This window comes from Haliotis rufescens, unplaced genomic scaffold (assembly GCF_023055435.1).
Source record: "Haliotis rufescens isolate VD_foot unplaced genomic scaffold, xgHalRufe1.0.p SCAF_6, whole genome shotgun sequence".
Classification (NCBI taxonomy): Eukaryota; Metazoa; Mollusca; class Gastropoda; order Lepetellida; family Haliotidae; genus Haliotis; species Haliotis rufescens.
The window spans coordinates 39,445,188-39,457,223 of record NW_025964334.1 but is presented as its reverse complement, the minus strand read 5'-3'; the positions used below and the strand labels follow the sequence as shown (position 1 = coordinate 39,457,223).

Below are 12,036 nucleotides of genomic sequence, written 5' to 3'. Positions count from 1 at the left end.
CGCCTGTAGGCGACATGACAGGGTGTTAGTGCAGGTCGGGGACAAGCACCTGTAGGCTACATGACAGGGTGTTAGTGCAGGTCGGGGACAAGCGCCTATAGGCGACATGAATGAGTGTTAGTGCAGGTCGGGGACAAGCACCTGTAGGCTACATGACAGGGTGTTAGTGCAGGTCGTTGACAAGCACCTGTAGGCGATATGAAAGGGTGTTATTGCAGGTCGGGGACAAGCACCTGTAGGCTACATGACAGAGTGTTAGTACAGGTCGTTGACAAGCACCTGTAGGCGACATGACAGGGTGTTAGTACAGGTCAGGGACAAGCACCTGTAGGCTACATGGCAGAGGGTTAGTACAGGTCGGGGACAAGCACCTGTAGGCGACATGACAGGGTGTTAGAGCAGGTGCAGGTCGGGGACAAGCACCTGTAGGCGACATGACAGAGTGTTAATACAGGTCGGGGACAAGCACCTGTAGGCGACATGACAGGGTGTTAGTACAGGTCGGGGACAAGCACCTGTAGGCGACATGACAGGGTGTTAGAGCAGGTGCAGGTCGGGGACAAGCCCCTGTAGGCGACATGACAGAGTGTTAGTACAGGTCGGGGACAAGCACCTGTAGGCGACATGACAGAGTGTTAGTACAGGTCGTTGACAAGCACCTGTAGGCGACATGACAGAGTGTTAGTACAGGTCGGGGACAAGCACCTGTAGGCTACATGACAGGGTGTTAGTGCATGTCGGGGACAAGCACCTGTAGGCGACATGACAGAGTGTTAGTACAGGTCGGGGACAAGCACCTGTAGGCTACATGACAGAGTATTAGTGCAGGTCGGGGACAAGCACCTGTAGGCTACATGACAGGGTGTTAGTGCAGGTCGTTGACAAGCACCTGTAGGCGACATGACAGAGTGTTAGTACAGGTCGGGGACAAGCACCTGTAGGCTACATGACAGAGTGTTAGTACAGGTCGGGGACAAGCACCTGTAGGCTACATGACAGAGTATTAGTGGAGGTCGGGGACAAGCACCTGTAGGCGACATGACAGGGTGTTAATGCAGGTCGGGGACAAGCACATTTAGGCTACATGACAGGGTGTTAGAGAAGGTGCAGGTCGGAGACAAGCGCCTGTAGGCGACATGACAGGGTTTTGAGCAGGTGCAGGTCGGGGACAAGCGCCTCTAGGCGACATGAAAGGGTGTTATTGCAGGTCGTTGACAAGCACCTGTAGGCGACATGAAAGGGTGTTAGTGCAGGTCGGGGACAAGCACCTGTAGGCGACATGACAGGGTGTTAGTGCAGGTCGGGGACAAGCACCTGTAGGCGACATGATAGGGTGTTAGTACAGGTCGGGGACAAGCACCTGTAGGCTACATGACAGGGTGTTAGAGCAGGTGCAGTTCGGGGACAAGCACCTGTAGGCTACATGACAGGGTGTTAGAGCAGGTGCAGGTCGGGGACAAGCACCTGTAGGCGACATGATAGGGTGTTAGTACAGGTCGGGGACAAGCACCTGTAGGCGACATGAAAGGGTGTTAGTACAGGTCGGGGACAAGCACCTGTAGGCGACATGAAAGGGTGTTATTGCAGGTCGGGGACAAGCACCTGTAGGCGACATGAAAGGGTGTTATTGCGTGCCTGGTAACAGGACATAGGTTGTATATCAGGATATGTACAAAGAAGTATACAATACACGGGTGTTCCAAGGGAACGTGAAAAATAGTTATTCATATTTATAATCCTCAAGTGACGTCATCCTATTGTTCTCCAAGAGGGTTAAATCTCATAAACAGGAATGTTATAATATCCCAGGGATTTTATCAATACAACCGTTTATACACATTGTAATGAAATGTAAAACCAGATGACAAATGTTTTCTTTATATTCCCGTGGGTCGGACATGCAACCTTTGCATCTGTATCCCTGTGAGTGTACCACTCGGCTACAGACGCGCTGATAAAACACAATGCTTTTAAGAAAAGCTTTAACATTTTCAGTTACGCACACGCCAGCAAGATATTTTACGCCTGTTTCTTTAGGTTCATGGAAAGTATGTTTAAAACATAAATGTGTTGATAAAGGCTGTTTTAAGTTTCTTTTTCTTCCGTTTATAAGTCGGATAAAACACTTACCCTCGGGTTTTTATGAGATTTAAACCCCTCAACCTCGGCACTGGCGCCACTCTGTTTTATCCCTTGGATTCGGGTTTTAAAACTCATTAAAAAACCCTGACGTGTTTCATCCTGCACAGATAGGTGAGTATTCAGAGAAATGGGTATTCAAAGGGAAGCTTATTCACAGAGATGGGTATTCACAGATATGGGTATCGACAGGGATGGGTATTTACAGAGATGGGTATTCATAGATATAGATTTTCACAGATAGATACACACACGGGCACTTGTTCGAGGAAGCAGTCATATGCGTTCTTTCACCAGTATCAAAGTGGAGATGGCGCAACACCAACTTTTAAAAAATTCCACACTCTTAAACAGTCAATGAAATATCATCCGATGACAGTACAAAATTGTTATGTGAACTGATTTGAAGGCCTCTTGTATGTCGGTTTATCAGGCGAGTTCCTTGAAGTACAAGATATCCGACATTTATCTTAATTGCTGAGCGCACAAACGTTTGTGACTTTTATTCTAACTTCTTCTGAAAAGTCTACATCCTGCAGCAGTGTATGGGGAATGGGGAAGATGGCGAACACACGTGAGACAAGGCATGTGCATTCATCAGTACCAAAAAGCAAATCTCTTAAGCGTTATACATCCTTCAAATGTTTATTAGTTAGCGAATATAGTCAAAGTAAACACAGTTTTTTTAAACTATAAAAAGATTATTGTTTAACTTCGAAGTGGTTTTAATTCATTTGGTATTCAGAAAATCATCAGAGGTGTGTACTCTGCAGATGATGTCGAAGTTTGGTATGGTGAATGTTGTGTGTTAGAGGTCAAAGTTCACGTCGTATTCAGCTGTAAAGTATATGACAGTCGCAGACGGCATATCCCCGTGTTAGCAATGCCACGACTGATGAGACGCTGTCGTAATAATACCAACTGAGACGAAAGACATCAACGCCATGTTGTCTAAATAAATGTTATGTATTCTCCATCAAAGTGATAACATGGTTTGGGGTTGAGGTTTTTTAACGCCGTACTCAGCAATATTCCAGTTATATGGTAGCGGTCTGTAAATAATCGAGTCATGATCCGACGATCCACTGATTGATATCATGAGCATCGATCCACATAATTGGGATACGATGACATGTAAATCAAGCATGTCGCCGCGCCTGACCACTGATCCTTGCAGTCGCCATTTACGACAAGCATAAGTTCCTGTCCTTACTTGGAATCGCCACAGGTGTGACGGACGACATGTCGATACTCATTATGATACATTTATGGTACTTGTTGTTACCCTTCCATGACGCTCGGCATTAAGGGGTTAAAACAAGGACAGGTCCGCTTGGAGTCAGTATACTGTATCTGAGTGGGGTATTCATGTTAAACTGCGGCATGATATCTCAGTGTGCTAGCACTATTAAATCGGCATTATTCTGGACTAGAACAAGCAGCCACACACACGTGCAATCACTTCACTATATAAGTGCAATAATCTTGGACGCGACGTTAAACCCCAGTTCACCTCACTACATTTATGTAGCACTGTACACTCCGTCCATTAGCATCCTTGAAAATCTTTGAATCCTGTTACTCACATAGTTTAACTGACGTTTATTCTGATAAATATCATCAGTGTACAAAATACAACAGAAAACTATTTGTAAAAAGGGACTAAGAATAATGGGGATGGTTACAACAGGGAGGACACACACTCTCTTTCGAACTGCAGATTTGCCCGGCCTTGGTCAGCACCAAATGCACATGAAATTTCACCAACATTGTTAACATCATCTGCCGACACGCTATAACAAACATTCAAAACTGCATGAAAACCATTTCACTCGCTCACTCTTACCTGCGTGATAGACCCGTGAAGAATAGGTCTTTACTAACCCATGCTGGTCGAAAGAGGCGAATAACGGGATCGGGTGGTCAGGCTCGCTGTCTTGGTTGATGCATGTCATCGTATCTTAATTGCGAGGATCGATGCTCATGATGTCAACCACTGATTGTTCGATTATTTACAGGCCGCCGTTAAACAGCTGTAATATTGCTGTGTGCGGTGTTAAACAACAAACACATAAAGAAACAAACAAACCTACCTGATAAAGTCAAGATCACACACAAAGCTCGTCGTGCAAACAGGGACATAGCCTTTTATGAATGTACTGTCTGATCCACAAATCAGTCTTGTTTTTACGAATACACGTATATCTTCTAAAGGCTCAGTCGATATTCTCAAAACCTCCGGCTCGGTTCTCACTAGAAATACACTCCTACTATTAGTAGGTGGGACATGAAACTGTCTTTCAACTTGTGTATGCATAAACCTCGCCCCAGTGTTATACAGTGGTATCAATGCATGTATTCATGATGCTGCATCTCAGCGTATAGGGGACACGAGGAGTTGGCGTGGTCGTGGTTATGACCACGAAATACACATAAACCTCCCGCGGACTATGCGTATTGCTGAATAATCGGCTGCTCTTATGGAAACATTGTAAGACGTAAACTGGGGTTAACGTCCTCCTTTTAATGGTGTTCCATGTCTGAATACAGCATGGTGATTACCACGTGAAACACACATATATCAAACATTGTAAGGAGTTTCTCGTTCAATCAATATTCAACCAGGAATAAGTCACCCATATTCAGTAGTAGTCCGCGGACATGCATGCTGTATTTTTATGGCCAGTCATGGTCATTATTTATTCATCCGGGTGGTTTCCACTCAGACCAAATTGTCTCTACTGATGAAGATCACTACATGTGATGCCCGTACCCGTGAAGATCCGGGTAGAATAGGTCTTCAGCAACCCATGCTTGCCGTAAAAGGTGACTATGCTTGTCGTAAAAGGCGACTAACGGGATCGGGTGGTCAGGCTCACTGACTTGGTTGATGCATGTCATCGTATCCCAATTATGTAGATCGATGCTCACGATATCAATCATCGGATTGTCTGGTCCAGACTCGATTATTTTCAGAACGCCGTCATTGCTGGCATATTGCTGAGCGCGTTGTTAAACAACAAACAAACAAACACACACTACATACGAGACATTCTACAACAGTGCTGTAGACCTTTCAAGCGGTCAATACCCGTTTTTTATGGACCCGGAAAAAGAATAATGAAAGAGGACGTAATTGAATAATAAAACGTGATATTGAATCTGTGTTAGGTCCTCGAGTGACTAGTTACAGGGGTGAAGTCTGACGAGATGGCAGCAGTGTGTCCCGGGGTAGGCCCAGCGCTAGGCTGCTTGTGGTGAGAGGTGACTTTCTAAAGCGGGTCTGGTGATTGTGCCAAAGTTCCCCCACGGCGTGCGACGTTCATCAGAATATCAATCACTGGTTTGTCCGGCCCAGGCTCGATATGTTACACTTCGCCCTGATATACCTGTGATGTTGCTGACTGCGGCGTTAAACACGGTATACTCACTCACTTAACGAGATATTCCCAGTAGCCAATCACCGATGACACTTGTTGAATACTATCTTAAACACGTACAAATATCTTCATATATGATAACTAAGGAGACTTTGACATATGTGCGTTAGTATCAGATGTTTAGTTCAATAGATACAAGTATCTTAGCTAGTGTAAGTCATGTAAATAAATAAATGCTTTCTCAGTCACAGTTTTAGTCATCTGATATATACCATTGGTCAGACTGACTCAACATACATGATAGTTTGTGCACTGTCTAACACAATAGCACAAGCCCTGTCCCTCCCTACTCCAGCCGCTTTGTCTTTCTGACCAGCCTGGGCATTCAGCTCAGCTTTATTCTGGAGCCCTCAGAAGGTGTGGTCACTCCACTATATGCTTTGGTTTGTTTGTTTGTTGTTTAACGCCGCACTCAGCAATATTCCAGCTATATGACGGCGGTCTGTAAATAATCGAGTCTGGACCACACAATCCAGTGGTTGATATCATGAGCGTCGATCCACACAATTGGGATCGATGACATGCATCAACCAAGTCAGCGAGCCTGACCACCCGGTCCCGTTAGTCGTCTCTTATGGCAAGCATAGTCGCCTGCCATATTCTTTGAAGGCTACACACGTATCTTTATTCTGTATTGTGAATCTCATGGCTATCATCTTTGGATATTTGGCTCATATTCCAAGGTTAGTATTTAAATATTAGATTGAGTAGTTTATCCATTACCTGAATTCCCAATAATTGTAGGAATATAGTAGCTTGTATTTGTATGTATGTTACATATGCTGTGAAATAACTTTAAGCAACCAAATAATTATCATAAACACATAATAAGTAATATGAGTAATTTACCCGAGTGGAAAGTACACTCAATTCAGAAAGAAACGCGAATTGGAAGTGGTATTAGTTACATGCAATAAAAATGAAAGTTTTCAAAAGAAACAAGTCAAAATTGGCAGGGTTATAGAAACATATTTAATTTCACTTAAGACAGCATTTCATGAACTTCATGTATAGGATTCAATGTCACGTTGACATTAAAAGTCTTTTTGAATCCCATTCAGTAACGAGTATGGCCGCTGATTGGTCTGTTGTGAGTCCCATTGTCAATGAGAACATTGTAACATGCTTTGCATATGTTGAATTTGAAATGTGACCTAAAACAAAATTTTAGCTCTCTTTAAAGAAGAAAAACTCTGCCCCTATAAATGCAGACGAAAACACATGACTCTACCCGATCTGTTTGTTTCAGGGGTTTTACGTTACACTACCGGCTGGAATAACATGTTGGCCATTTGAAGAACACAGCAGCTTCTGTTGTCTGTGTGCGGCTCGGCGACATCTTGCTACGTTGGAGCCGACAGGGAGTTAACCTTTCGATATTTAGGAATACAATATCAAAATATTTGAAGACGAATAGATATAGGGGATATATAAAATATAGTGTCATTAAACAGTAATCTAAACAGACCTAATTTATTATAATATCCTTCATAGTCATTGTTGTTTAACTGGTTAGGATAACGCTGTTGGGACATTGTTTCTTCCCTCAATGGTGTTTACTGCCTACTTATTCAATGGTCATGGTTTATTTTCCCGGCCGTTATTTATCTTGTTTCTGCCAAGGGGATTATGTATTAAGACTGTGACCTGTTGATACGAGACTGCTCCAGAAATAAACAGTGTGTGATATCATTAGCACGTCCCATTCGCTATGCAGAGTTGCGTCCCTTGGGCACGCCAGAAACCTTTGATTGTCGGTTCGAATCCCGGTTCGCCCCGATAATGTTTCTAGGTTTGTCGGCACCATACCCGTGCTTGTGGGTTTCACCGGAGTTGTAAACGTCTGAGACCCGCATCACTTCGGGCTTTCCTCCCACATTAAGCTCACTCACTCACTCACTCACTCACGTCGTCGGGATTCAATGACATGGGATTAACCAAGCCGCCTGGCCTAATCATCCGATTCGTATAGTCGCTTCTCGCGTACAGAAGTGGGCTTAGGGCCTATTCTCGGTGAGTTATCGGGTGTAGAGTATGTATGGTGTGTTGCATACTAGCTCGTCCATATTCAACAACCGCCTCCTTTCACAATAAATCTGCCACTTTGCGCTAAGCGATTCAAATAAATTCGATAACGAGTACACACATATTTAGACGATCATATTCCATGTAAGCTTGTCGAACGAGCAAAGCACCGTTAGTCGTTAGAGGTACTACATTTCTTTCAGTGCCGCTAGAAGATTTATACATATTATGACTGGACGTTTCTCTCCATACATCTGCACTGAAAGGACAAAACAGTTCATAGAAAAACTTCCATTGTCATGCTTGTCGCTTTACAGCTGCAGCTCTTGGGACGGGAACGACTGAAAGGAATAGCTTAATGTTGTGGCACGGAAATAACTAGGGTTGAATTCCTGACATAGTTATCCCGTAGACGGATTGACCAGCATTATGTTTGGAGTCAGAGGGTTGAGACAGGACTCATGTCTAATACATTCCTAAGGAACTTAGCTCCTTAATATATTAATAATAATAATGTCATATATAGCATTTCTTCAGGTGTGGGACTGGTGCTCCGTTTGTGCTATGGGGAAACAAAGATAACCATGTTGGATGCAGCTCATAATCGGTTACAACGAAGGCAATACCAATATTACCGGTTAAACACGTTGATGTAACAGATGACGGGGGTACTGGACCACCCCACCTAGACCAGACCCAGGCCCTGAGAATGTTTGCTTGGGGGTCTTAAGTTCTATTACTTATGTGGTGACGATCCAATGATCGTCATGTATCAAGATGCCACCCTATATAGAGGAAATAATGTATTCTTAATGTATGGTTTTGGCACAGAATGCTTGATGTGCTTGTTCTGTGAACTTGTTTTTCTCATCTTCACTAATGCCACTAGTCTTACGAGAATTTGATTGAATCTCTTGCTTCATTGTGTTGTATTTGAGTTCTGACAACACAAAAACAAACTTTTCCAGAGATATGTTACCATCAACTAGTTCTGTTGATATGTGATCTTATTTAACTTTTCTTCTACCAGCTCACGAATACTATCATGTTCGGAAAGCTCTCTTTCGCATCCGGCGATAAATAAATTTAAGAGCTATTCCTGCAAGTCCATAGAATCCCGCCGCTACTTCCATACCAAGTACGATAGGCGCAGCGATTATATAGTTGATAATAAACCAACATCGACTACACCAAGACCCATGCTAGTTACTTAAAGTGCAGTGTCAACTCCATCAAGAGCATTCACAGCTCTTTGATACTTTTTATACAACTCAGTTCGAGAATCACGCTCCTTCTCCAGTATCTGTTTAATTTCACTTATTTGTTTTAATCGAAATCCATCAGCAGTATCCATCTTTTCAGATACTTCGTCCATAATATATAATAATCTGTTAATCAAGCTTCTTTAATTGGCGAATTGACAATGCCTTTACATTACATCTTTGGCTTGAATAGCCCTCAGTTGAGTTGAAGGACTTTCATGTTAGATACTATCTGTTGTACTAATCTGGTCAACATGGATGAACTCTTGATAGGGAACTAAACTGAGTAATCTATCTCCACTCTATTTGTGCTGGGTCCCACTTCTTTTCCTGCAAAACCCAAGTGTATTTGCTAATTTCCCAGCAGGTTTTATACTATTTTTTTCTGCTGTTTAAAGTCAGCGTTCCATTTGACTCATTCAGTGTGATACTAGAACCATAAGGCTTAAGAATTTCAGTATTGAGTGAACATATCCTATAATACCCATCAGGTATAGGTTGTTGTTTATAAAGGTTCTTTGTTTATTAAGAATAAATTGTTTCCTCGAACAGCATTCACACTGGTCCACTGGGGGTAATATGTTATATCGCAGATAGCAACTTCAAGTTGCCCAATTGAATTATCAATAGAATTAAGCAGTTAAAAGACCTTATGTGTTATTCCCTGGAGTGTTACATACACATTAAATAAAAAAACCAAACAACTAAGTTATAACTTCAATATGGGAGGCGTTAAAAATAGGTGTACAAGCAACTGACCTCACACAACCAATAATTGTGGTTGATGTCTCAGGTATCAAATTTCAAATTCGATTCCCTGATATCTTTAGAAATTACAGAACAGTACATGCTTGGTTCTCCAATCCAAAGCAGCTCTTGCAAAACCAGCTCAACTTTGCTGTATGGTGTGCTACAACAGGCTGTGGTTTATCTATTAGAGGTCTTCATGAACTTAGTAAGTCTTTTTTCTTCTTTCATGTGTACTATCGGATTAGACGCATCCTCACAGAAATAAGTGTGCCATTACCACAGGATCAAGCATGGGACGCGATAAATTATCAATACAATCATCAGGCATATAAACGTATTTGTCATCAATTTGATGTTTCCCCAAAGGATGGTTGGCACCGGATTGGATTTAATCAAGGCCTAGGTTATCCATACACAGGTGAACGCACCGTTAAAGATGTCAGGAATGATTAACTGAAAGGGGGCATACGTAGCATGGACTATGCTCACTTGACTGGAGAGATGATCTTATGAACTCTAAGGGTGGTCTTACTTTAACTGTTTCAAAGGTCGAACAACCAAAAGGTGCTGAAAATGATTTCATTTCAAATGAATCAGAAGATTTTACTCGTCCTGGTATTGAAAGTCTTAATGACACAATCTGAACTTATGTATGGGTTTTTGTTCGAGCTCAGGCTCAAACACGCACAAACATCATTGGTGTGGGTACAGCATTTGATGCCCAGATGCAGTTTGTTGTTAACGTAGAGGATGCTATGATTTGACCTGTGGAGCTGCCTCCGGCCATCAAGCGATACCAAGATGTACTACAGCATGCTGGTTCTAAAGCAGGCTATGTTTTTGGAACAGGTCTGAATATGGCACCAAGAAACATTGACCTTATGATTGGACAAGTGTTAGGTTAAAATAATATAATTGTGGTTGCTGGTGATAAAGAAACACTAGGTGTCAATTCAGATATTAACGCCAACTTAATAGCTCAACCAAGTACAGGTGAAACAGGCAGTCAAGCCACAGTCATCTAAACATGTCATCTAACTTTACCAGTCACAAAACTCAACCATCACATATTATAGCACAAAATAAACAACATATCAATAACAAAACTGGGCTTATAGTAGGCGGAGTCGCAGCTGGTTTACTAATGATTTGGTTTCTTAGATGTTAGATACTCTTTAGGGGCTACATACAACAGCCCTGCAATTGCTATAATCATTGCTCATAAGTTTTGATTAAGCCAAGTTCAAGAGCCAGGATACAACAATACTTCCTATTATACCAGGAAGTGCAGATGCAGCTTCCCGCACAAGCTTTCCTACAGCTTCTCCTTTAAATGCTTTTTATCCACTCTTTTACGCTATCCATCACCGCTAGGTGGTGTAGGCGTGTGTCCACAACCACCACCAGTTAAAGCGAGAACCAAAGTTGAGATAATAAATCCAAATGCGGTTAAAATACTGGTAATGGTTATCCCGTTCTCTGAACAATATTTTATAGTTTCTCGAATTCGACTGATTTGACCAAAGTGCTTCTCTTTTAGTGGAAGCTGCGTCTAAGCGGGCTGATCTTTCGTCTTCTAAATTACGCAATCTTTCTGCATCTACTGAGTTCATCGTCTGCCTGTATAAGTTTTGTTTTCTCCTGAGCTATGTTTCTCGAGCTCTTCTATCTTGGCTATATTATTGATGAGTGATCACCGCATTGTTTACATTGTCCTTGTCAAGGCCTCGTAGTTCTCTAAAACTGTAGTCCAAGGATGGTGCCTGTAATGAAGCCAAGATGTCTTCAAGTCCACCTGAAGCCTTTTTAGCATGTTGTGGTATGTTTATCAAACTATCTTTATCTATGGCAGCCGCTGTTGCACCAAGTTCAGTTCGAACTGTTTGAAGAACCTTAGTGGTCTTTGCAGAAAGTTTTGCTTGTGAGCTGTCTGTCTTTACGGCCTAATTCATTGCAAATAAGGTTGAAACCACTACGACGCCCAGCTTTTGTTGACAATGCTAGGGGTTTCCTAGTATGGGAATTCATAAGTCAATATCTTGAGAGCCATTCAGACGCAGTATTTCATTACTATTTATTGTAAACTTGGAATAGTTCACGGCTCATAGGAGTTACATATTTTTTATCTTCTTTTAAGGCATTGTAATAATCATTAACAACCGATTGTAAAAGTTCCTCATTAAGAATTATTCCCTGCTGTGGTCCTGTAAAACAGGTTTCATCAGTTTCTCGTTCAGCTGAAGCAGTAGTATCTGTTATATAATGTTCTATTTGGGATAACACTTTCTTAGTAAAGTACAGACTCACGTACCTATTTAAGAAAGTCTTATCCCAAAGAAAACATTTGTTACATTTGACCACTTTCTAAATGACTGTGTATTCATAACATAATCATGTCTTCGCAATATTGAGGCAAGTTA

At 42.1% G+C, this 12,036-nt stretch overlaps 1 protein-coding gene across 1 annotated transcript in view; it reads right to left on the bottom strand.

Moving 5' to 3' along the window:
• The window catches only part of LOC124145784 (serotriflin-like), a 28,842-nt gene extending 24,466 nt beyond the window's left edge, over positions 1-4,376 (bottom strand). The window contains exon 1 of the mRNA XM_046515699.2: positions 4,233-4,376. Within this exon, the coding sequence (XP_046371655.2) occupies positions 4,233-4,281 (49 nt within the window). The 5' untranslated portion in view covers positions 4,282-4,376. The remainder of the gene's footprint in view (positions 1-4,232) is intronic.
• Positions 4,377-12,036: the final 7,660 nt, after the last annotated feature.